At 34.1% G+C, this 26,403-nt stretch overlaps 2 protein-coding genes and 1 non-coding gene across 6 annotated transcripts in view; 2 read left to right on the top strand and 1 right to left on the bottom strand.

Annotated features, from left to right (window-relative positions):
- LOC117102945 (polypeptide N-acetylgalactosaminyltransferase 1-like) overlaps window positions 1–9,071 on the bottom strand; it is a 14,226-nt gene extending 5,155 nt beyond the window's left edge. Inside the window, exons 1-6 of one of the 4 annotated variants that reach the window (XM_033243405.1) lie at window positions 8,050–9,071; window positions 6,870–6,995; window positions 4,741–4,790; window positions 2,871–3,078; window positions 1,885–2,058; window positions 1,259–1,376 (exon numbers count right to left, since the gene is read on the bottom strand). In XM_033243405.1, the coding sequence (XP_033099296.1) occupies window positions 1,259–1,376; window positions 1,885–2,058; window positions 2,871–3,078; window positions 4,741–4,790; window positions 6,870–6,995; window positions 8,050–8,780 (1,407 nt within the window). In that variant the 5' untranslated portion in view covers window positions 8,781–9,071. Of the gene's footprint in view, window positions 1–1,258; window positions 1,377–1,884; window positions 2,059–2,870; window positions 3,079–4,740; window positions 4,791–4,961; window positions 5,170–6,819; window positions 6,996–8,049 lie in introns of all 4 variants that reach the window. The other 3 variants (XM_033243407.1, XM_033243406.1, XM_033243408.1) reach the window with 3 other exon arrangements.
- Window positions 417–488, top strand: Trnag-ucc. The gene has a single exon. It is a non-coding gene; the product is annotated as a tRNA-Gly (tRNA).
- A 5,658-nt stretch (window positions 9,072–14,729) lies between the features above and the next one.
- LOC117102943 (ATP-binding cassette sub-family F member 2-like) overlaps window positions 14,730–26,403 on the top strand; it is a 15,973-nt gene continuing 4,299 nt past the window's right edge. The window contains exons 1-11 of the mRNA XM_033243403.1: window positions 14,730–14,864; window positions 16,925–17,104; window positions 17,484–17,699; window positions 18,107–18,295; window positions 20,512–20,779; window positions 21,209–21,311; window positions 21,523–21,618; window positions 22,102–22,221; window positions 22,573–22,662; window positions 23,545–23,718; window positions 25,797–25,925. Coding sequence (XP_033099294.1) covers window positions 16,996–17,104; window positions 17,484–17,699; window positions 18,107–18,295; window positions 20,512–20,779; window positions 21,209–21,311; window positions 21,523–21,618; window positions 22,102–22,221; window positions 22,573–22,662; window positions 23,545–23,718; window positions 25,797–25,925 — 1,494 coding nt within the window. The 5' untranslated portion in view covers window positions 14,730–14,864; window positions 16,925–16,995. The remainder of the gene's footprint in view (window positions 14,865–16,924; window positions 17,105–17,483; window positions 17,700–18,106; window positions 18,296–20,511; window positions 20,780–21,208; window positions 21,312–21,522; window positions 21,619–22,101; window positions 22,222–22,572; window positions 22,663–23,544; window positions 23,719–25,796; window positions 25,926–26,403) is intronic.

The following is a 26,403-nucleotide window of genomic DNA, read 5'->3' as shown; positions in this document are numbered from 1 at the left end:
AGACAGATATTTAATAGAGTTCTTTTTTTACTTTACAATCACCTCGTCAAACGAACAAACAAATATACCAGAAATGAGTTAGAATTATTGATTAGTTTAAATTTAAATAATAATTAAACGTATTCAGATTAAGGTTATAGATTAATTTATATAAATATAATTAATTAGCCTATCTCAGAGTTGAAATGTAACAGAATATGTTCGAATAATGAAAGTTTAGCTGTGGTACTCGCAAATAGTATAAACCATAATTTTGAAACGCCGAAAATTTTAAGACGACTCACTCGAACGACTTAAAATCCCTGCTGAGCTGGCAGGCTCATCCAGGCAAGTCTACATGTGATACAAATTTACCGGATGCTGCCACGTATAGATAAAAGTATAAAAACTATATGTAATACGAGTAAAGCCATGAGGCGTCGGTGGTGTAGTGGTTAACATAGTTGCCTTCCAAGCAATTGTCCCGGGTTCGATTCCCGGCCGACGCACATTTGTTTTTTCAATTTTTTGTGATGGTTTTTCGTGTTAAATTTTGAAAATCTATCGGTAATTATCTCTCTTGTGCAATGAATATGAAAGGTTAGGCGAGACTTTTATCATACCTAGTTCAGCGCACCCTCTTACCGCTAAAATTGGTGATGAAATTTTAAATAATGATAGAGTTTTATTTTTGGCCAGTTAGCGCACCCTCCACCACGAAAAAATGGAAATTTCATTAAAAAACAAAAAAAAAAATAAATTTATTTTTTCCATTTCCCTGAAATCTCCCAAAATAAGATAGGCCTATATATATTTCTTCCTTTATTATATAAATTTAAAGCCTTTATCAATCTCATTAATACACTGATAATTCATTAATATAATTTTATTTTTATTTTCTCCTCCGTCTAGATGATTTTGGCAAAATCATTTTGCTAAATGAGAAAACAAAATTCTATTTTTATTTTTTTCCGCCCTCCTCTGACGACGATCTTTAAAAAAATAAGTTCGCGAATTAGGGTATTAAAAAGACTTGCCCTAGTTTACATTACTTCAATTTATATAATGTGTTTTTTGAATGACTAAATCTATGAATGAAATGAAAGAGTCAAGACTGAGTGGGGTGACGTTACTAGTTCCATGGAGTTGTTATAGTGACTATAGTGTGCTATATTTACTATAGAGATATACAAGTACATTACTATTGTGCTATATTTAAACTAGTAGATATACAAGTACCGGCGGACACTCCTCTTGGAAGAAGTATTAAATGGCTTACCCTGAAAGACAACTCGAGATTCTCAGCACCCCAAGTTTTGAACCCAGAATCATACGATCCAAGCTGGAAAAAATACTTTCTTTCTATTGAAAACAACCCTCCAGCCATGGTGGGTGACCTGAAACAATATAGTCACATTGTATATTAGATTTATATAGCACCAACTTGATACAGTACCGTATATCATAAATATAACACATTGTATTGGCTTCTTAATCAGCTGTATGCCTACGGCGGGTCATTCGAAACGGAGGTGTGCAGTTGAGTAAATGACTTTTCTCTCCAAAGTTGATAAACAATCTTGAATTGACATAATCAGATTTGACGTTACTTTTTTTCTCTCTTTCATTTATTATTGTATGTTTATATTTGGAAAACTGTTGGTTTCCCTTGGCCTTCTGTATGTTTTGTTATGTCGGGCGATATCAATGTCTCTGTTCTGTATTGTATGTGACCAACATGAGACTAACGCATTATAAGTCAAACTACATTACATTACATTAAATAAAAAAATAATTTTAAGAGAAATTGAGGAGGAAATGGTGAAATTAGTGTATACAGTATACGGAAGAGAGTGGGGAGAGCGTGGGTTACATACAGTCGATTTCCTTAGCGCTATACTCTACCTTAAAGCTTCCGTTGGATCATTATTGACCCGATCCATCTCCCGCTTTGGAGTATCTATCCAAGTGAAATCTGGATACCAAGAAAAGCCACCGATGGGAACGTTGCCACGAACTGGAATGTATTCAAACGTTTTATCACTAATAGTGTCGATAACTGGGCATACTACTTTGGTTCTGTTGAAGAATATTTAGTAGATATAATTATGCTTAGGCCTATTTATTTCTAAAATTTAGATTTTATAAATAATAAATAATAATAAAGCGGCTCTCATATCACGAGACTCGACCCACGTGCCTGTAAAATGTACTACACACTGTGCAACATAGCCGAACAAGAATATAAAACTAAGAATATTTATTTATTTTAGAAAGAATGGTGGGCCGTTGGGTAGTCTTTCTAAACCGTTAAATAAAAGTTGCTACAGACTGTAGGAAAATTAACAGTTTCTATCTTTTGTGGTATTATGAGGTCGCTATTTAATATAAAAGTTTCTATAAACGTTGAACTGAATTGCATATAGCCAGAGACCACGAATGTAATTTGGCATTCATAATATAAAACCCACATAAAATATTGAAATTGTTTTTAATTGGTGTGCTTACGACTTATATCTTAGAGTTAGATATGGAATATCATGTATTTAGGAAGTCAAATAGTGTACTGAACGTCATATTGGTTTATAGGCCTGTCAAAATTATCTGTTCAAACAATCATTAATTAAAGATGGGAACATATCAAAAGTATCATTTGTAAACAATCAAGAATAGCTCTCTGTGGAAGGTATAAATTTACTGCACGATAAATAAAGGTATATTGATCAATAATAATGCAAAAATATAATACAATACAATAATGCAATACCAATAAATATGTAATGACCTAATAGTAATAATAAATAATAATAGTGATCTCATAATAACAATAATTAATGTTAATATTATTATTAGGCCAATATGAATACCAATAAATATAATGGATCTCGTACCTGTCCTTGCTAATTCTATCTAAAAGAGGCTCTAGCCAGCCTTTGGTAGATTCACAGTGGGAATCTAGGAATGTGAGAACGTCACCTCTGGAAGCCAATGCGCCTTGTATTCTAGCACGAACCAATCCTTTCCGAGATCTTGTCCGTTCCACAATGACGCGCAAGGGTAAGGTGGCAACATACTCCTCCAACTGACGGCCTAGCCAATCTGTATAATAATATTTGAATTTAATAGATTAGTAAACATTGTTTATTTTAATTCATGATAACTCAAAATTGACAAATGAAAATATCCTGAGTGGCAGATGCTAGAGGATTAGAGACATAAGCGCAAATCATGGGGGCGGGGGGAACCACATATTTTTAAGGGGATTGGTCCCCACGTAAAAATGATGCCTGAAAGTGAAATGAACTGCATAAATGACCTAGGTTTTAACAGCTTGAGTACAGTACTGTACATCTAATAGGCCTAGGCCTATTATAGCAAGATACCGGTATCCCTAACGTCTCGTTAGTGCGCATGCTTTTGTTATAATTTGAGAAGTATGAGAAAATGTATAAGTTCGACACACGAAGTAGGTAAAATAAAGTGTAAATACATCAAAGACAATTAAGATTTATTTTCTAAAAAAAAAAATCGCTGATAAAAGATCATGGTGATGTTATGATAATGCCTTTTACTATAAAGGCCTAAGAGTGTCATTTTCCGGCCATCTATCAGTACTATTTCCCAAAATTTTCGCACCTCAGCCCCAACCATGGTGGGGCTGAGGTGGATGTGAGCTCACGGCTTTGAAGTAGGTAAAGTAAAGTAATTACATCATAGACAATATTTTAAAGTTTTATTTTCTATGGTACATCACATAGGCCTATTTTATAAGATTTCCAGGCCCATATCCAGAGGGGGTTTTACGGTTCGGGAGAACCCCCTTTTTCTAGCAAACCCCCCTCTTTTCTGGCGAAATCCCCCTCTTTAAATTTTCCAAATAAGTCCTCCAACCCAACTTATGCACTGCAGACCCACCCAGACACAGACATTTTCAAACATATCTGCTTTTATAATAGTACCGTATTTGTTAATGTTATGGCTCGGGCAAAAAATATTGTTGATGGGAAAAAAATCTTACTGAAATAAGTATCCGTCTGAGTTTTAATTTAATATTTAGTCATGATTTGATTCAAATCTCTATAGAATCCTTAATACGCATCGGTTGACATGCGTCCTATCTCTCTGAAACATCTGACACAAATTGTACATTTCATGTCTTGACAGCTGCCACTTTCATTGTCAACACAGAGATGGCGCGATAGAATTATTCTCGTTGCCAACGCGAATACTGTACATAAATTGATGACGCGTTTGATTACAATGTAGTTTTCCTGTTGTTTGAGTTGCTGTGTCTATGTCATTATTGAAAACATTATTGTAGACTTGTATAATCATTATCGTTTGTTTGAACTTTTTAACCCTGATGCCATTTGTTTTTAGTCAGTATGTTAGACCATAGAGCAAAGAAACAGATTCTTTGCTCTATGGTTAAACTTAATGTTTTATTTATAATAAATAATGTGTTGAGGTATTTCTAAATGTATCTACGCTATGTAAATTCCAGACAGTTCAATTTCAATTATATATTGGATAAAGATTATAACACTCATTTTTATATTTGTATCTTATACATAGGCCTATACTGAAATTATTAAATATTAATGGTAGATTTTGTCTAGTGTTAAATAATGAGATAGACAGATATCGCTATTTTAACATGCTCACTTAGCTAATGGAGCAGGTTTATGTCTAATGTCTATATATAAAAATATAATATACAAATATATAAAATGAGATTGATTTATATTATGAATACTTTACATTTCGAAGATTCACTGGCATCGTCCACAAGGATTATTTCCTCGAGTAACCCGGATGAAGACTGACTGATGACGCTGTGAACAGTTCGTAATAGCTGTCTCTTATACACATCTAGATGTGTATAAGAGACAGTAATAATAGTGATCTCATAATAACAATAATTAATGTTAATATTATTATTAGGCCAATATGAATACCAATAAATATAATGGATCTCGTACCTGTCCTTGCTAATTCTATCTAAAAGAGGCTCTAGCCAGCCTTTGGTAGATTCACAGTGGGAATCTAGGAATGTGAGAACGTCACCTCTGGAAGCCAATGCGCCTTGTATTCTAGCACGAACCAATCCTTTCCGAGATCTTGTCCGTTCCACAATGACGCGCAAGGGTAAGGTGGCAACATACTCCTCCAACTGGTGGCCTAGCCAATCTGTATAGTAATATTTGAATATAATAGATTAGTAAACATTGTTTATTTTAATTCATGATAACTCAAAATTGACAAATGAAAATATCCTGAGTGGCAGATGCTAGAGGATTAGAGACATAAGCGCAAATCATGGGGGCGGGGGGAACCACATATTTTTAAGGGGATTGGTCCCCACGTAAAAATGATGCCTGAAAGTGAAATGAACTGCATAAATGACCTAGGTTTTAACAGCTTGAGTACAGTACTGTACATCTAATAGGCCTAGGCCTATTATAGCAAGATACCGGTATCCCTAACGTCTCGTTAGTGCGCATGCTTTTGTTATAATTTGAGAAGTATGAAAAAATGTATAAGTTCGGCACACGAAGTAGGTAAAGTAAAGTGTAAATACATCAAAGACAATTAAGATTTATTTTCTAAAAAAAAAAAATCGCTGATAAAAGGTCATGGTGATGTTATGATAATGCCTTTTACTATAAAGGCCTAAGAGTGTCATTTTCCGGCCATCTATCAGTACTATTTCCCAAAATGTTCGCACCTCAGCCCCAACCATGGTGGGGCTGAGGTGGATGTGAGCTCACGGCTTTGAAGTAGATAAAGTAAAGTAATTACATCATAGACAATATTTTAAAGTTTTATTTTCTATGGTACATCACATAGGCATATTAATTAGATTTCCAGACCCATATCCAGGGGGTGTTTTTACGGTTCGGGAGAACCCCCCTTTTCTAGCAAACCCCCTCTTTTCTGGCGAAAACCCCTCTTTAAATTTTCCAAATAAGTCCTCCAACCCAACTAATGCACTGCAGACCCACCCAGACACAGACATTTTCTGCTTTTATAATATTACCGTATTTGTTAATGTTATGGCTCGGGCAAAACATATTGTTGATGGGAAAAAATCTTACTGAAATAAATATCCGTCTGAGTTTTAATTTAATATTTAGTCATGATTTTATTCAAATCTCTATAGAATCCTTAATACGCATCGGTTAAAATGCGTCCTATCTCTCTGAAACATCTGACACAAATTGTACATTTTCATGTCTTGACAGCTGCCACTTTCATTGTCAACACAGAGATGGCGCGATAGAATTATTCTCGTTGCCAACGCGTATACTGTACATAAATTGATGACGCGTTTGATTACAATGCAGTTTTCCTGTTGTTTGAGTTGCTGTGTCTATGTCATTATTGAAAACATTATTGTAGACTTGCATAATCATTATCATTTGTTTGAACTTTTTAACTCTGATGCCATTTGTTTTTAGTCAGTATGTTAGACCAAGAGCAAAGAAACAGATTCTTTGCTCTGGTTAGACTTAATGTTTTATTTATAATAAATAATGTGTTGAGGTATTTTCTAAATGTATCCACGCTATGTAAATTCCAGACAGTTCAATTAAAATTATATATTGGATAAAGATTATAACACTCATTTTTATATTTGTATCTTATACATAGGGTTATACTGAAATTAATAAATATTAATGGTAGATTTTGTCTAGTGTTAAATAATGAGATAGACAGATATCGCTATTTTAACATGCTCACTTAGCTAATGGAGCAGGTTTATGTCTAATGTCTATATATATAAATATAATATACAAATATATAAAATGAGATTGATTTATATCATGAATACTTTACATTTCGAAGATTCACTGGCATCGTCCACAAGGATTATTTCCTCGAGTAACCCGGATGAAGACTGACTGATGACGCTGTGAACAGTTCGTAATAGCGTACTCCAAGCCTCGTTATGAAACACAATAATGATGCTTGTCTTTGGAAGCGAAACTATTTCATACACTTTCTTACTACACCTATGAAGTGGAAAAATACGGTGATATTTGTAACATAGAATAGTCTATACAACTGTTTTGATTTATTTTTAATTTTCCCGTGACATATATTAGAACTCCCCTCCCGTGAGGGTGACACGCCCTTGAACATTTTTTTTTGCATTGGCAGGTGCGCCAAGGCCTACTAAACTTGAACTTTCAAGTTCTCTTCCTGTATAATCACATCAACATTCGATGAATAAATGATTGATTGAAAAAAGGAACGAACGAGTGACTGAATGAACGAATGAATGAAGAATGAATGAATGAATGAATGAATGAGTGAATGAACGAATGAAATAACAAACGAACGGACGAACAAACGAACGAACGAATAAATGAATTAATGAATGAAGGAATGAATTAATGAATGAAGGAATGAAATAATGAATGAATGAAATTAATGAATTTAATGAATGGTTGAATGAATGAATGAAATGAATGTATGAATGAATGAATAAATGAATGAAATTAATGAATAAATGAATGAATGAATGAATAAATGAATAAATGTATGAATGAATGAATGAATGAACGAACGAAAAAAAGAACGCATGAAAGAATGGGTTAATGGATGAATAAAATTAATGAAATGAATGAAGGAATAAATGAATGAACGAACGAATAAATGAATGGATGAATGACTGACTGACTAAATGAATGAATGAATGAATGAACGAATGGATAGATGCATTATTGAATGAATAAATGAATGAATGAATGCATAAATGCATGAATGAATTAATTAATTAACGAATGAACGAACACACGAACGAACAAATGAATGAACGATTAAAATTAATGAACAAATGAACGAAAAAAACGAACGAATATACAAATATGAATAAAATATTGTATACTGCACTGCCGTGTAACTTTATGTAACCATCGAAATAGAGGTAGAACTCCAATATATATACATATTGAGTGTTTTACGATTTTCAAAGAATCTCTCTTACTCTAATATAAGTTTCTAGCAATAATAAACTTTGTAATTAATCACATTTTATGCAATTATATCTTGACTTATACTTACCCTTCCGGTCTTACGTCGGGTAAACTTCTATTCAATGCAATTTTATTGCTTTCGAATACATTAAACTGATTTTCCTCAAACATAGTTTCCATTAAGTCTGTTTCATTGCTAGGGGTGATAGCAGGTTTTCCTTGTTCCCCAACCCCATTTGGGTGCCAATTTAGTAGAGAGTTCCTAGCAAGTTCAATCAGCCGCTGTGGTACTGTATGATTTAGGCCTAATTGCCAGCTATCTTGTTTTGTCAATTTGTGGAGCTCACTGTGCAGCATGTCAGAATTAATTAAGTTCAACTCGGTGTTGTTGCTTGTATATTTATTACCATGAACACTTACATGCTTATATTCTAGGCTGCCACTTAGGTTTGAAGCTATCGAGAGTCGATGAAATTTGGCGGAACTCGGATGCATCTGTTCCTTCTCTTGACTCATCAGTTCATGAGACCCATGGTCAGCGACATCCGACTCAATTCCCCCATTATTAATTTTGTCTTTTTGATTTGGTCTCCCTCTTCTATTAAATGCGTTGTCGGAAACATTAGTGCTTACTCTATTCGTATAATATTGTTCACTTGAGCTCATATCCCGATTTTGCAGAGAAAACATCGTAATTTCAGCTTCGTTTGTTTGAATATTATTCGTGATGAATATAAAAATAGTGATATCAATAATACACCAAACAAGTGATGTCACAAGTGCTGCTCGACAGTACCGTCGGAATTTTGATCTTTTCATGTTGTCTGCAAAACAATGAGATTATCAATAAATATCTTAAGGTAAAATTTCCAAAATGAACAAATATCAAGTCGACTGACTATAAGCTTTGACATGCGGCGTAATAATAGCCGCCTTCCAAGTTGTACGTCATCCTAGGACATAAAGTGCTCTTTTCAGCTGACTGAAGCGTTGGTAAACGACATGCTTTCAAAAATCATCCGTAGAAATGAGAACAAAGTAAAGCATACACCCTAGAGAAAAATGTTGATAATATAAAGACGTTGCTTACTAATGAGTACAAGACAGCTGACCTGTCGTGGGACGATGCGGATGATATGATCATGCGCATAATCAATAAATAGGTGCCTATACAGGAAGTCCTTGATAAACTTTATTTTCACCGAGACATGTTTCATTATAAGCTGGGACTATGGTATGTAGTTAATTATCTGAATCTTCATGCGATTTCTTAGAATGTGATAAAAAAAAATATTATGGTAAAGAATACTCTGAATAGTATATTGGTGATTTTCATTCAATAAAAAATAATGAATAAATGAAAGAAATCATTGAAACTGTTGAAATAATAATAGTAGCTCTATGGTTAAAATATTTTTCATTTTAATTTAGGAGATTCAATTTTCATTTCCCTTTCAACACACATTTTATTAACCCTACCCACCATTAAAACTAAGGCATTTTCTACTAGGTAGCTATATTGGAAAACAAAATTAAACCTCCTTGATTAGACCGTTAATTGTTTTAAAATTAATCGTCATTATTTGCTTTGAAAAACTTATAATGAATTGATAATCATATTTGATTGGTCTGTTAATTAATTGTTATTATCATCTCACGTTGGTCAACTACTACTGGCTTCCACTTTGTTTAAAAAAAATTATTAGTAATGTCTCATTTCTTATGGACAAACTTTTTGCCATTTCTAATGATCCTATAAAAACATTAAATCAATATAATTTCCTCCGTGAGTCTTTTTTGAAGTTTGAAAGATATTATATATCAGACATTCATGTTTAAAATCATTTCCTGTTGTCTGTTAGAGACATTTTCCCAGACGGCAAAACTAAACCTAATATCGCTTGTTTATCGTTTGTGTAGGCCCAGGTGATGAACACAGGCATTAGAGAATTGCCAGTTTAAGGGCCTACTATTTGTAATTATTTTTTATTTGCATTTTCTCGGTTGTCCTATATTATTTCTCTGTAAAGCGCATAGGAGCAATTTGCCATATGCGCTATATAATAATAATAATATACCATTATTATTTAATGAGGTACGGTATGTAATGATTCCTCTGTCATTAACTTGTTAATCTAGTATCTTGAACCATGGGGCATAAACTTATTACAATGTACAATTCAGTAGGCTGATTGAAATGATTCGCATATTGATTCGCATTTAATGAATACATCATCATTGCTTTAGCCAATAGGAGATACTAGTATTAAATAAAGTGCCAAGTACAATGCACATTAATTACAAGCCTACTCCAGTAGTTGTCAGTTTTACAAATTACAAGATAACACTGAATAAAATAATGAATGTAGGCCTAGGCCTATATAAATGTTCAACAATACGACAAATAATTACAGCGCTGACGGACAATACTATGGCATCTATATTTAGAGAATATCGTAAATGCACGAATAAGCTCCACGGCGCTAATAACATTTTTGGAGGCCTCAGTGTGGCGCTTATTTAGAGAGCGGCACTTATAAAAAAAAAATAATATTGGCGTGGGGCAGGGACGTAGCCAGGATTTTGAAAGCGGGGAGAAGTTATGCGTTTTACGTAGGACCCCAGCGGGGTCAGGGGGGCGAATCCCCCTGTGAAGTCGCGCACTCTGAACATTCTTAGGGGCTGTTTGAGACGATAAAGTGAAAATTACAATAGACGCATTGTAAATAAGCGCCAAAATAATTATATAATAAATCAACAGTGGCAGATCCAGGAATTCGAAAGAGAGGTGAACCAGGGAGGGACATTCACAGACTGAGTAACCACTCACCTCAGCCCCACAATGGTTGGGGCTTAGGTAAGAAAATTTATGATTAGGGCGTCTCTAGACGGCCGGAAATTACACTCTCGCACTTCAATTTGAATATATTTTTCTTTTTATTTTCTTAAAAAATGAAGGGGGGGGGGGGGGGGCCTTGAATCCACCCCTGCTCAAAACATTCTTTATCCAGAATAGTCATAATCACGAAAAATGGACATGAAAAACCAAATCACATCCTAAAACCAAACAGCAGTCAATAAGACATACATCAGGAGCCGACTCGATGGAGTTTAATGTCATACCCAGGGAAGGGCACAGATCTGTTTTGAAAGGCGGAGGGGGAGGGCATTTTGTGAGTCGACAACCACCTCAGCCCCACCATGGCTGGAGCTGAGGTGAGAAATTTTGAGGAAATAGTACCTCTAGATGGCCAGAAATGACACTTAATTAAAATTCATCATCATCACATCACCGTTATTCATATTGACTAATGGTGATGTGAAGACACTTTATTAAAATTCATCATCATCACATCACCATTAGTCAATATGAAGCGCCAAAAAAATTCTCATGATCTTTTATCAGGGATTTTAGACAACCATAGAGATCTTATTAATGTGTGTGAGATATACCACAGAAAACAAAGCTTAAAAACATTGCCTTTGAGTATGTACTTTACAAAAACGTGATTTCAGAACCACCTCAGCCCCACCATGGCTGGAGCTGAGGTGGAAACAATTTGAGGAAATAATACCTCTCAAGATGGCCGGAAATGACACTTTTATAAAGTAAAATTCATCATCATCATATCACCATTATAGTCAAAATGAAACGCCAACAAATTTCTCATGATCTTTTATCAGGGATCTACTTATCCAGGACAACTTAGGCCTAACTATAGCTTACTAAGCTTTAACTTTATATACGGTACTATATTATGATCAACAAATCACAACTTCTTTCGCATTTAGCACAATTTTCTTCACTTTTTATTGCTATTAATATTATTATCAATTATTACTATCGTCATCATCATCATCATTGTTATATTATTATTACTATTAGTAGTAGTATTATTAAACAAAAATTTAAAGAAACTTGAAAAAAGGATAAAAACGAAATTAAACCACAGTATCGCATTTCTATCTTAAAAGACCTGGCCAGAGATTTATGGATTTAAGATTTTTAAAAATCACGCTTAGGCCTATGTGTTCTATTAGGCTTATGTATAACGTTTACTGATGCATATTTACATGTTTTAGAAGTATTTATTTGAGTGATTCCAGGAAAGAATTTGTATTGGCTCAAGAATAAGCTTTGTACACTCTGTACAAAAAGGGGGGGGGGCGTACCCACGGCTCCCCCTCCCCCGGATACGTCCCTGGCGTGGGGCGTTCCATGCCCGTTCCCATGCTACATTATCTCACGTATTCCCGTAGTTCAGAAGGCCTATCATAGGTCCTATGTCATCATAAATAAACGTTTATAAAGAAACGCTGATGTCTTCATTGTGTTATTTATTCATTTAAACACTGTATAGGCCTACATTGTATTTAAAACCCTGTTCCTCAAACTGTTTCATTACACCACGGAGGAATTAGTAATTCCTCCATGATTACACACAGAATGCTCTCGATTAAGCGCCGCGGTACTTATTTGAGAGGAGCGGTTAGCCAAAAAAAAAAAAAAAAAAAAAAAAAAATCAGTTTTGGTGCGGCGCTTATTCGAGAGCGACGCATTCGAGCATTTAAGGTAAGAAGGCATGCAGCCATTTTAACACGTAGTACGGTAACATTTTAAAAGTCATCTGAGACTGTTGAGCATCATTTGTTTAGCTCAGATTTCGTATAGTGCAACATAATATAAGAACAGAGCTAATTGACGGACACAAAATCAAAGCAAATAGAATTGGCCCTTAATGCTATTCTTTTGGACTTTTATTCTCAAAATAAGTGCAGCTCTATGATTACTTGTTTAATTGTATGATGCTGTTTTTTATTATTTGTTAATTTTTGGTATCATTTTATGGAAAAAATAGTAAACTGTATTAAAATAAAAAATAAATTGTTCGTACCAGTTTAGTTAATAAGTTGATACGACACTACCTTTTGAACACAAAGTGATCTTTTTAAGACGTGTCCTTATAAGCTATAGTGTCATACAAGTCAGTAACACAATTATTATTTGAAAAGCATGTTATTCATCAAGTAGGCCTATGCAATATTATTTAGAAATCATACGATTTCATGTCATAGACCCATAGTAACACAGAATCTTAACGATACATTTTACTGTATGTTTGAAGATTAAACAAACAAAATCGCAACACTGTGTGGGATTGTCGTTATTTCTCAGTACTTGACTTTTCTAAACGATTACCGTACATTGCATTCAAATAATAAAAAGTGAGTATATCGCACGTATTCTGTCATCATTAGGAATTTTTCTGTCCTTTGATATTAAAACATCATGAACATTGAATTTAACTAAACGATTATATCCTCCATAGCTGGATGTTAGCCAACATCTTATAAACAAGCATCGTCTGAGATGGACCGGCCCCGTCATGAAACTCTTCTCTAATGTGTGTAAATATGAACTACTACTACTTAAAAAATAAAAAATAAAGAATAACAATAATAATATGACAACAATCGACTAGAAATCAAGGCGCAATTATTACGGTAGCTTCGTGTACTTCTGAAATATCCTGTGTCGGAATTCTAATTACTTGCTAGGCTTCTGAACATCTTGGCTGGTTGGTTTTAGTTGGGTCTTGGTTGATTTTTATTTAAAGAATTACAATAATATAAAAAAATATGTAATCAAGAGGTTCTAAGGGAGGTGGCTGCCGGCCCATATAAATTCCGTGACCACCCTGAGTACCTGATAAGATCATCATATCATCATCATCATCATCATCATCATCATCATCATCATCATCATCATCATCATCATCATCATCATCATCATTATCATCATCATCATATCATCATCATCATCATCATCATCATTATCATCATCATCATCTTCATTATCATCATTATCATCATCATCATCATCATTATCATCATCATCATCATTATCATCATCATCATCATCCTCATAATTATTAATATTGTTGTTATTGTTATTATAATGTTGTTATTATAATGCAAAATTCATATTTCTGTGATATTTTTGGTGATAGTTTTAAAACAATAAAGAAATTAATGCATATGAATACATTATACAGTACTAGGGTTTCATGAAATGAAGACTGTGTTATAACAATAAATAGAGAGTGAAAGTGCTGATTAACTGTTTCATTGGGGATCAGACTCACTAAAACAATTTCCTGTAAATGTCGCTATCGCCATTACCTGGTATTGACTGTTCTAGGTGATCACTATATCTCGGCTATCTTTTCGAGAATGTACGTGATCCAAATTTCGGTGGAACACAATTCAGAAAACTCAAAAATCGAGTTATATGTGAAGCCCTCAACACATCCATAGCTTTTTAGGGCTAGGGAAGAGGAAAGACTTTATTAATGATCTCCTTTTCACTCCCACACCAATTTTTCTAACACTAATAATAGTAATATAATGAAAACGTTTTCTGGGGATTTACTTTAATAGTAATATAATGTAAACGTTTTCTGGGGATTTACTTTAAAAACCCTCAAACGCAAAGGGGCTCATGTTTTTCAAGATTTCGATTATAAAAAAAACCTGATTTTATGGATTAAAAACTGTCTAAAATCGATTTATATAAGCAAAGCACTCACATTCCTAACTTTTTAGGGCTAGGGAAAGGTAAGACTACTTTATTAAGGATCTCCTTTTCACTCCCAAACCAAGTTCCTTGTAATCTAATGAAAACGTTTTCTCGCGATTTAGTTAAAAACCCCTCAAACGCAAAGGGGCCCTGATTCAAGCTCAAAGTCTAAACGTCTGTGTCACAAAGTCTATGAAGTACAATGACGTCACGTCTGCCTACATCCGCTTCTTGCGCAATCCCCGCGCCACTCGGAATTCTTTGTACAGCAGCTGAGACGTGGTACGCATGTTATTACATTAAAAGCCGGTAGAAAATAATTAGTAAGTGATATTATTCTAAACATTTATAAACATATTTTCTAGATGAATAACTAGCTACGAATGCTGCCATTAAAATTAACCACAGTGTTCTTAATTATCTGGAATTTGAAGAGTGTAGGCTAGGCCCAGCCAGCTAGGCTAGACTTCCTGAGAGTCGAGACTGTTATTCGGCCCCACAGCTCGTAGTTTGTTGCTGGGAACTCAGTTCTCCCAGCAGGCCAAGTGTGTATGTTAGTTTGACAGTTCATTATGAATCAGTCAGTACACTGTGCAGTAGTAATAATAGGGTGGTACATACATAGTCAGGGTGTTAGACAGTTTCGGCCGTGATTAACAATCGAATTTTTTGGTAAGCCTATTTTAATAATAATAAATATATTAAATGTCGAACCTTTTTTTTTGGAAGAAGACACAATCTTGAATCTTTTGTTTGGAAGGCAACATTGTCTTGAACCTTTTGAAGCAGAATTTCATGTTGTTATTACTTTTGCATACATTAAATTAAAGACACACAAGCACTTTATTTACAGACTAACAGATTTTATTAATGCAGGGGCCCTGTCAACCACACAGTGACATATTTATCATCTAGCTAGACTAACACAACTACCTTTTCTGCTTCATCATGCTGCACATTCATGTACTGTAGAACAGCCTGTACTGTAAGGAAGTGTGAAAGTTGTAGGACTACTCATGTTTGATTGTTTTGGCCATGATGCATTTAACACTCAGAAAATGAATCATGTTTTATTTGTCTTAAATTATTATCAATAGTATATGTTTATGATATAAGTTAGAAACAAATATACTACCTTATCATATCAGTGACTAGCAGAAGTTTTAAGTTAAATTTGGGATTTCACTCATTATTTTTAACAGACATACAGTAGGCTTCCCTTGTGTGGCCTAAAATTGACTTTTAAAACAAATTGCATGAAGCTATTTTACAAATATCTTAAACATACAAAATTTAATGTGTACAAAAAAGACATATTTAATAATAATAAAAAAATATATTTATATACAGCTGCTGTACAAAATATATTTATACATATATATTTAGTTGGTGATGATGAAGTTTAAAGACCTTGTTTCAACTGCATTGGAGATTATGACGCAGGACATAATGGTCAATGGGGAAAACAGCCTGTAGAATTCTGCAGAGCAACATCTCTTAAAATATAGGATCTACAGTATAGACTGACATTAACTATATCAATGCTAAGCTGTAGACTATAATACTATTCTTAATGTTTTACAAATTATTATAGAATAATTTTACACTTTATTCATTTAAATCCTGATACTTGGACCATGTATTATATACTATCTTATCAGTGGACCTTTCGGTTATTCATTTAAGGATAAAGAACATTAGACAGAGTAAAAAACCATCAATCATTCTTCAAACTGAGGTGCAATACAACTTCTGTATTTACTATTTTAAGTAATATTTGTAATGATTATAGTAACTTCCAATGTACATTTTGTTGTTTTTTAAAAATACTGTATACCTATTTAAATTTTGTAATGTTTTTTGTAGTATTTTTGTATATGGTTTGCCAACAAAGGTTTTAAGTTAAATTTGGGATTTCACTCATTATTTTAAACAGGCACGCAGTGAGTAGGCTTCGCTTGTTTGGCCTCAAATTGCATGAAACTATTTTACATTATCTTAAGCAAACATAATTTTAATGTGTACAAAAAAGACATATTTAATAATAATAAAAAAATATATTCACTCTCAAAGTTGGTGGTGATGAAGTTTAAAGGCCTTGTTAGAGATTATGACGCAGGATATAATGGGCAGTGGGGAAAATGGCCTGTAGAATTCTGCACAGCAACATCTCTTAAAATATAGGATCTACAGTATAGACTGACATTAACTGTATCAATGCTTAAGTTGTAGACTATAATACTACAGTATTCTTAATGTTTTACAAATAATTATTGAATAATTTTATGCTTTATTCATTTAAATCCTGAGACGATGGTGTGCATTTGGACCATGTATTACTGTATACTATCTTATCAGTGGACCTTTCGGTTATTCATTTAAGGATAAAGAACATTAGACAGAGTAAAAAAGCATCAATCATTCTTCAAACTTAGCCCACTAGCACTCCTAACGATGCCTTCTGAACAAGCTAAGCGTCGTCAAGCCAAGAAGAAATCAGCTGCAAAGCAGAAGGGTGGGGCACGCAAGGAGAGTATTATATCATTGAATGGAGCCACCAATGGTAAGTAACAATGAAGGCGAGAATACTTTACAACTTCAAATGCACTTGAAACAAGATACAGGAACAAATTTGAAAAGGCACAATACAGCATGACATCACATTGATCTATACAATTCTGGCTGTCTGTTTGTTCTCTATTTTCATTTCTCATAAAACATTAGAATTGAGAAAAGCAATGATAGGTATAAATTTAGAAGATTCAAACATGACAAAGGACTCTTCAGAGAAAAACATTTATTGAATTTAATGTTATTTCTGCCTAACAGTAATGTGGTAAATTATTTGGCCATTATTAATATCAAAAATTTTTTGATATAGAAATAGCATGGCATTTGTTTTTGATTATGTAAGATAATTAGGCTACTTTTTTGTTTTTAAGGTAATGGTGAAGTAAATGGAATAACTAAAGATTTGGGAGACTTGGATATAGACACCGGCAGATCATGCACAGGCGTATTGGCTTCACATGCAAGTGGGCGTGATTTGAAAATTATCAACTTCTCCTTAACATTTCATGGGGTTGAGTTGTTTGGTGATACTACATTCGAGTTGAATTGTGGTAGAAGGTACGGTCTTATGGGGCCAAATGGATGTGGTGAGTGTTTTAGAATTTTATTTCTAAAATCTATTCTTATTTATTTAAAGTTTTAAATAATAATAACCAGCAAGCTAAACTGGTGGTAGCCACTGTAGGTGCACTGAACTGTGGAGATCTTTAGGTCCCTGGTTCAAATCCTATCGCTGCTCTGCTTGTGTGTCTGCTGAAGGGCTGAAATGCAGGATGAAACTTTTAAGATGTTGGTCCCATGTGCAAAATGGCCTATGTGCTTGTTAAAGAACGCAGTACACTCTTTGGAAAAGAGTAGGGGATTAGTGTACTGCCCAATTCACCAGAAGGACCCAACTGGAAATAAGTCTCTGAACTGTCTATTATCTTTGGTGTGTATCCAGTCCAAGCAAATCAGAATAAAATACTTTTATATTTTCTGTTGATTCATGTAGGTAAATCTACGTTCCTGAATGTCATAGGCAAACGTGAAGTTCCAATCCCAGATCACATGGATATATTCCACCTGACGTCGGAAATTGAGGCAAGCGAGAAGACTGCATTGGATTGTGTGAAAGAAGTAGATGAGGAAAGAATAAAGCTGGAGAAAGAGGCGGAGGAAATTGCACATGATGATGGAGATGGTAATGAAATCATCATTATTTATTTCTATTGTTTCCTTTCTACTGTGTAACTATTTTTAGAGGCAGTATGTAAAAAACCAGTAGAAGTGGTTTAGCTACCCTAGGAGGCTCCAAACCTCCTCCTTTTATGTTTATAAAGTTTACAAAGTCATTGAAAAAACAGTGCCGATGGGCAGTCTGTCCTCATCAGATGGAAATGTTGAGTCGCATAGGCTTCGTTCCAGTGACTGGGTTAGAGCGCTATATTACAACCTACATATTTTTTATTATTATTAAAAATATATTGAAACTCTGCTTTTATTTAGTTGTTTATTAACTTAACATTTAGTCATTTTTAGATACAAAATTAATTTTCTAGTCTTAAGGAGCTGATAATTAAGTTTGTATCATCTCCTCATCATGATCTCTACTGCTATGTTCCAAAGTATAAAACGTTGGGCTATTTTTACAAGGGTCTCAGTCTGTAAATCACATTTTCTATTTGTACAGTACCGCAAAACCTCGATTAGAAGCCCCGGGGGTTTTTTAAGCGAACTTTGGATGGGCTTCTTTTCAAGGCTACATTTGCAAAGTAAACAGAGGAGACTTTTTTTCAAAATGAATGCTGTAATTTTTTGGAAATTACTACTATAAAACAATAAAATAGGGCAACTGTAATATCAGTCTGTGTCATACAGTGTATTATTAACTGGCATGAAATCACCTAATCTACTGTATAAAGCAAGCATGTTTTTAATTTATACCGTTTTTTTTTTTTTTTTAATTCATGTATAGTGTATGCACTGTATCTCGAAAATATGCCCATGCTATCTTGAAAGTTATTTCGAGGGTGCTTTAGAAAATTAAAGAGGGGGCTTCAAGTCGATGGGCTTCTTCTTGAGATTAGGCCCACTGGGCTTCTATTCGAGGTTTTACGGCATTCCTTGCTTCATTTACCTTTTTGTTCCTATGACTGTAAGTTGACAAAGTGAAGCTCATAGACCCTTGACGCAGGGTTCCCGAAATGCTGCCCTCAGCGGCGAGTGCGAAGCACAAATCAGGGTCAAAAGTGGAACGTGAAATTTGGATATGTTTTCGTAGTCAGATTTGCGAGAAAAACTTCAGCTACCCGTATTTCTTGACTGAGACGTCTGTGGGAGCTGTAATTTGTATGGCAAGGAGATTGTGCAACCCTAAATTCGTATTAAGGGAATTTACGCCCAGAAACCTTGTAGTTATTAATATTTTGGTTATAATAGAAAATATTCATTTTTTGGTGACGCCACACTCACAATATAGTTAGCATGCATACTGTACGTCATAAGCTAGATTACGTCACCTTTTCCTGGTAAGGCAAACTATCCCGGCATGCTTTTTTCATGGATAAACAAACACCACTGCTTTGCACATGAATGCCTTGTCCTAGCTAGGGATACAAGAGCCGCATTGTTAGCATTGTATAATACGTACAAGGTACCTCTGCAACTGAATTATTCTTAGTTATTTGTTTTTGTTTTTTTTAAATTTAATTTTAATTTATTTCTTTCGAAAGTGTACTTTCTATCACAATTTATTGCACTGTCTAGGCCTAACCCTAGTCTTATTATGTATGCCTCATCGTCATCCGCTACACAGTACATCAGTAGCGCCCCCCCCCCAATACAGTACAGACGTTTGCTGGGCAACAACGTGATTGAACCTTCCTTCACAGGTGTTCACGTATTGGCATATTGTTAGCTAACCAGTTGTGTGTATTTCTTTGTGAAAATGAGTACCGCGGCGTACTCATTTCACAAAGCATTTGCATCCCCTCTTGGAAAGAGGGAACTTCAAAATAATTCACTAATTAAATTAATCACCGTAATTTAGCTTACCCTTATGAATTTAGCTAGCGCTTAAAATGTACAATAATCATTTCACTACCCGACAAACTCCAAACTTTATTCATTTGGCCTACATTAAAAGTTTCATCTTGCTGTACTATATACTCCAACATCACTGGTTCATGTAACAACCAACTGATGAAGACCACTTTATTCATTTTTGCCTACATAAAAGTTTCATCTTGCTGTACTATATACTCCAACATCACTGGTTCATGTAACAACCAACTGATGAAGACCATTTCCAGTCACATATTACTCTCCATAACACAGCACCCCCTAGTTCCGTCACCTCTGGGTAGTATTGCATATCCACAATATAACACTGTTGATGTATAATTTTGATTTTATCAGAGGCACAAGAGCGTTTGTTGGATATATATGATCGACTTGAGGAGCTTGATGCAAGCAAGGCTGAGGTGCAAGCGGCACGCATTCTGGATGGTTTAGGATTCACTGCCGGTATGATGAACACTAAAACCAAAGACTTCTCTGGAGGCTGGCGAATGAGGATAGCCTTGGCGAGGGCGCTGTTTATACGACCGCATATACTTTTGCTTGATGAACCTACAAACCATCTAGATTTAGAAGCCTGTGTCTGGCTAGAAGAAGAGCTTAAGTTGTAAGTGACAATATTTTTTTTATGATTTGTTTATTTCAATAGTGATTTGTGAGGGTATTCGATCCAGCCAATCTGATCATTTGGGATCCTCAATACATATAAAGAATTAAAAGTAGATATATAACAAACAATAGCTAAATTATATTGATTATAAATTAAAACTGAAAAAACTTAAGGATTAGACTATTGTTGAACTGTATAAATCCGAACTGGATCCAGAATCACTGTCACTTTTCAACAATCGGCATTAATGAATCCATAGGAAATGGCATGGTATAAATGATTGTAGATTGATAATTATTATTTACTAATGTTATTGAGTGATGAGAATTCTAGAATACTAAATCTGTTGAATTAATTCTAAAATAGAAGCTTTACACTGATTTGTCACAAAAATATTTATTAAGTTTTTAAATAATTTTATTTCAGATATAAACGTATATTGATTTTAGTGTCTCATTCACAAGATTTTTTGAATGGTGTATGCACCAATATAATTCACATGCACCGTGGAAAATTCCAGTACTATAGTGTAAGTTTGTATACTTTTTCAAATGTTAACGTCACTAAACTCAAACCATAAATGAAATAAATTTTTATAACATCAATATTCAATGATTTTAATCATAATGTAAGATATTGATATCATTTTTTATGTAAATAAATTTAACTTTGAACATACCAATCTGATATTTGTTTGAGTATGTTAATAAATCTTTATTAATGTTTGCTTGTTTTTGTAGGGTAACTATGACCAATATGTTCAAACTAAGAATGAATTGGAACAGAATCAGATGAAGCGTTATAATAGAGAACAAGAAGAAATTGCTCATATGAAGGTTGTTACTTATTTAATTATATTATTTTTATTGTCATATAATCCCACAAACCACCAAATAGAAAATGATCTATTTTTTAGCAATTTGATTTATTATTATTTTTCTTGTATTAAATCTATGTCTCGATGTCAACTTTTTTTTGCAATAATATGTTGTTAGTATTTTTTTATTTGAGAGTTGTAAACTTGAAGAATGATGACACAAAAGGCCGAATTACAGCGCCCTCTGTCATTGAGGGAGCAGTGACAAAAACTCCTGAAGCGAATTATTTGATCTGACTTTAAAGCTTATTTTCTCTGCATGATATTATAAACTCACAAAAACTGCTAATTATGAAGGGATTGAACAACCCAGTACCCCACGATGAGTGATATTGAGGATACAACTAAAATTATTTAAAAAAAAACATTATTTGTTTATCTTAACGTAGTAATGAATTCCCTGTAACCAAATTAAAGAGTACTTGAATGTGTTTTGTTGTAGGATTATATAGCAAGGTTTGGTCATGGTAGTGCTAAGCTAGCTAGACAAGCACAGTCCAAGGAGAAGACTCTAAGTAAAATGGTTGCCGGTGGACTCACAGAAAAGGTGTACGCAGATAAAGTAAGAAATCCTTGTTGGAAATAGTATATTTTTATATCAAGAAAGCAGATGGTATAATACGTATCATAATTCTATTTTTTTTTATTATTACATGAAAAAAACAGGATGATGTAATATGTACTTGCATTAACTACTTTCAGCTGATGCTCATTTTTCTAGTTGAGAGTAGTGTAGAAATAGAATGACAAATTATAAGGAGCCTCACTTATTTAACAAAAACTCATTCATTGTTTTTCTGATTTCCCATACTCTAAAAAAAGATATTTAGAATTGTCTGGAAAAAAATCATTTGTGATATTTTACTTTAAAAATGTAGTTGATGAATTTTTTAATCTTTTTTTTTGTTTACAGTCTGTGAGCTTTTACTTCCCAGCATGTGGAAAAATCCCACCCCCAGTTATAATGGTAGAGAATGTCAGTTTCAAGTATGCTGAAGATAAGGTATGGGCTGGAAATTATGACACATTTTTTTCACTAAATTTACATTTTTTTGTAATTTGTATCATAATGAATTGCAAACATCAGTTGGTAATAACAATAATATAATTTGAAGCCTAAAATGTGTATTCCCAGGTTTACACTGTGTGTCTCATTAATAATTCATAGCGTATATTCTGGTGTATAAGCCGCAAATTTTATACACGATTTTCCCCCGAAATTTGGGGCACCGCCTATACACAGGTCATTAACCTACTCCCAAAAAGTTCAGATCGCGAGCTGCGGCGAAAATTAGGCGCCGTCTGTCTAGGTTAGGCCCATGCTAGCCCAATTAATGCTAATTTTTCCATTTGAGACTTAAGTAAGCTTATAAGAATGATGACACAAAAGGCCGAATTACAGCGCCCTCTGTCATTGAGGGAGCAGTGACAAAAACTCCTGAAGCGAATTATTTGATCTGACTTTAAAGCTTACTTCTCCCACATGTTATTCAAAACTCTCAAAAACTACTGATTATATAGGTTTCTACTTTATTTACACTAAACAGATTATACAACCCAATTTGACGCAAGGAATGTTATTGGGAGTGCAACTTAAATTGGCTTAATTTGCCAAATAATATATGTTTATGCCAAATTCTTTGTTTATTATCTTTATTCTTTATGAATATTATTATTTGATATTTGAACATTTAATAATTTGTTATTTAGGTACATGGGATTTGCATATTGAACTTAATCATTGAGTGCGATTCTGACACATGACAGAAATTGATCCCAGGATTCTGGGATAGGAAGGCAAGCACCATATCCACCAAGCTTCAACTCTACTCCAATAATCATTAAAATTGTACTTTGGTTGCATTTTTTTTTCTTTCATTTACAGCCTCATATATACAAGAATCTTGAATTTGGTATTGATCTAGACAGTCGAATAGCTTTAGTGGGGCCAAATGGTGCAGGAAAGTCCACGCTGCTTAAATTGATAGTAGGAGACCTGTCTCCTACCAACGGACTTATACGAAAGAATTCTCATATTAGGTTCGGTAGATATCATCAGGTAAGGCATTCATTTATTAGAATTATTGTTGTTTTCATTATTACCGTTAATTTTAGTCAATGTGCACTAACCAATATTAATCATAATGTGTATTTTTACTTTTTTATCTATAGCTAAGACTGTATTATATGTGTTTCTGTTAGTATACAGTACTGTCTCTGTGATCAATAGAAAACAAAAATAATATTTTAAAATTTAATCCAGAATTTACAAACGTCCTTCCCACTAACTTATTTTTAAACAAATTTGCTGTTAATGTTAAAGTAGTTGTATTTATTTTGAAATATTTACGTTCATGGTAATTATTCCAACCGAGTGATCCAAATCATGATCAATGACACTGTTAAAGGCATAAGATCTAAATATGTTGATGATATTTCTTTTTATAAAAACAAGATAACACAGCTAGGTCACTTACAACATGACCGTAATGATTTTTATGATTGGTGTTGCCTTAATTCTATGGACCTTAACCCTAGTAAATGCCAGGTTATACAGGTTTGTTTCAGTAAGAAAGGCATCCCCGAAAATACATTTTCTATTGGTAGCAATGATTTAACGTCTGTCACAAAAGCTAAAATACTTGGTGTTGTAATACAAAACGATTTAAAGTGGGACAACCACATTAAGGATATCATTGCCAAAGCCAATAAGAAACTTTTTCTTTTAAGGAGTCTAAAAAAATTTGGTTTCTACAGTCACGAGTTGAACTCAGTTTTTTGTGGGTATATTAGACCCTTACTGGAATATGCAGATGTACACCCTGCATTAACCAAAAGTCTCAACAACTCCATTGAATCTGTTCGACGCAGAGCTTGCCGCACTATTATGGGTAGGGACTTTAAATCTCCCACGCCTTTCTGTTAGGAAAGTAGAACATTGTATTAATTTTGCCCTTGACTACTCATTCCGTTGATCTTCTGCCGGCGACAAGTTTTAAATGTCATGGCAGAGCGCTGTGGAGTTGTAATAACCTATCTCGGTTACCAATTAAAACAGTTAGATATGCCAACAGTCCCTTACCATATTTTATATGTCTGCTCAATGCATAAACCCTGGTGATGGCTATAGTAGTTTTCTGTATTTTTCTCGCTTTTTTTTTTTTTTTTTTATAGTAGTTTTCTGTATTTTTCTCGCTTTTTTTTTTTTTTTTTGTGCTTGTAAAATTACACGCAATTTGGCCATTGGCCACAAGTTGTAATTGTTTTTACCTGATGGTTTTGAACAAGTATATATATCAAGTAAATACCTAAGCTTAAAGAATGATGACACAAAAGGCCGAATTACAGCGCCCTCTGTCATTGAGGGAGCAGTGACAAAAACTCCTGAAGCGAACTATTTGGTCTGACTTTAAAGCTTTTCTCCCATATACAACTGTAGTATCAACTTTACAGGGAGGCATAATATCATCTGCCTTAGAATAAGCATGCATCTTATATGAAGTCCTTTGGAAATAAACAGCTGAAAACAACTAATATTTGTTTTTCTTGTGAATGGTATAAAACAGCTTTACAAAATTTTGGCTCTAAACACTTCATATATAAATCACAGAGACTTAACTACAGTATCATGTAATCGCTGGTTGGCGTCGGCTGGGTGTAATCAGCACTAGCATTTTTTAACTGGGACTGAGAGCAAATTTTAAAAATCAGACCGGCACAAAATGTGTGTAAACTTTAATTGAAATATCAGTTAAATATGTCACTCACATAATATACCATATATTCCGATGTGGAAAGTCGAAAATTTGGTCCCGAAATTCGGAATGCAGCCTATTTTACACTGGTTATCAACCTATTCTTACTTCAAAACAATAGTGTACCAATGAGGTTGTGAAAACGCACATGATTGTATGTGCGATGTCCAGTCGGATCGCCGAGACGGTGGTTCGTACTAGTATAAATAATAAAATATACTGCTATGAGCCTATGGCATATACATATTTCTGAATAAATTGTGAAAACGGTATGTGAAAATATGGTGGGAGAGAGGTGGGAGAGCTCTCTAAATCATAAAACAGCTAAAACCTTTTAGGCCTGTAACTCTATTAACCTCTTGACTTGTTTTTTTTTTCCAAGCATTTACAAGAAACTTTAGACATGGAGATGAGTGCTCTGGATCATATGCTTAAAGAATTCCCAGATGAAAAAGACCGGGAACAGATGCGGAAAAGTATAGGAAGATATGGATTAACTGGAAAACAACAGGTAAGAAAACGGTAGAAGCTGTGTATTACCATAGAAACCAAGAATAGCAGTGGTTTTGTGGTTAAAGTGTATGTATTCCAATCCAATGGTCCTAGGAATTCAATCGTGGAAAAAATATATATATATATATATATATATATATAAATTCAGTAGGCCCTAAGCCAAACATGTAACTTATTGCTGCGAAGCAACCAATTCATATTCTTGACAGCAATTTGACCCCTGAAAGGTCATTATTTGTCAAAAAACAAGGGCCTAAGACGATTGAAAAGCGAAGTTTTGTTCTGCCGGGTAAAATCAATTACTTTAGGCGACGTTTGTAGACTAACCAACACGTACCAACGTCCGCATGTCGTGCTAGCCTTATCCTACTCTAGGCCTAGACTAGCTAGGATGGTATAGCTTAGCCTTGAAGGGACGAAGGTCCCAATGAAAAACAACGTCGCTGCTTGATAGCTAACATTTTCTATTTAACATC

This window comes from Anneissia japonica, unplaced genomic scaffold (genome assembly GCF_011630105.1).
Source record: "Anneissia japonica isolate Jap-2015-1 unplaced genomic scaffold, ASM1163010v1 scaffold1053_len387728_cov195, whole genome shotgun sequence".
NCBI lineage: Eukaryota > Metazoa > Echinodermata > Crinoidea > Comatulida > Comatulidae > Anneissia > Anneissia japonica.
The sequence above is the reverse complement of the archived record's forward strand: the minus strand, read 5'-3'. Positions and strand labels throughout refer to the sequence as shown.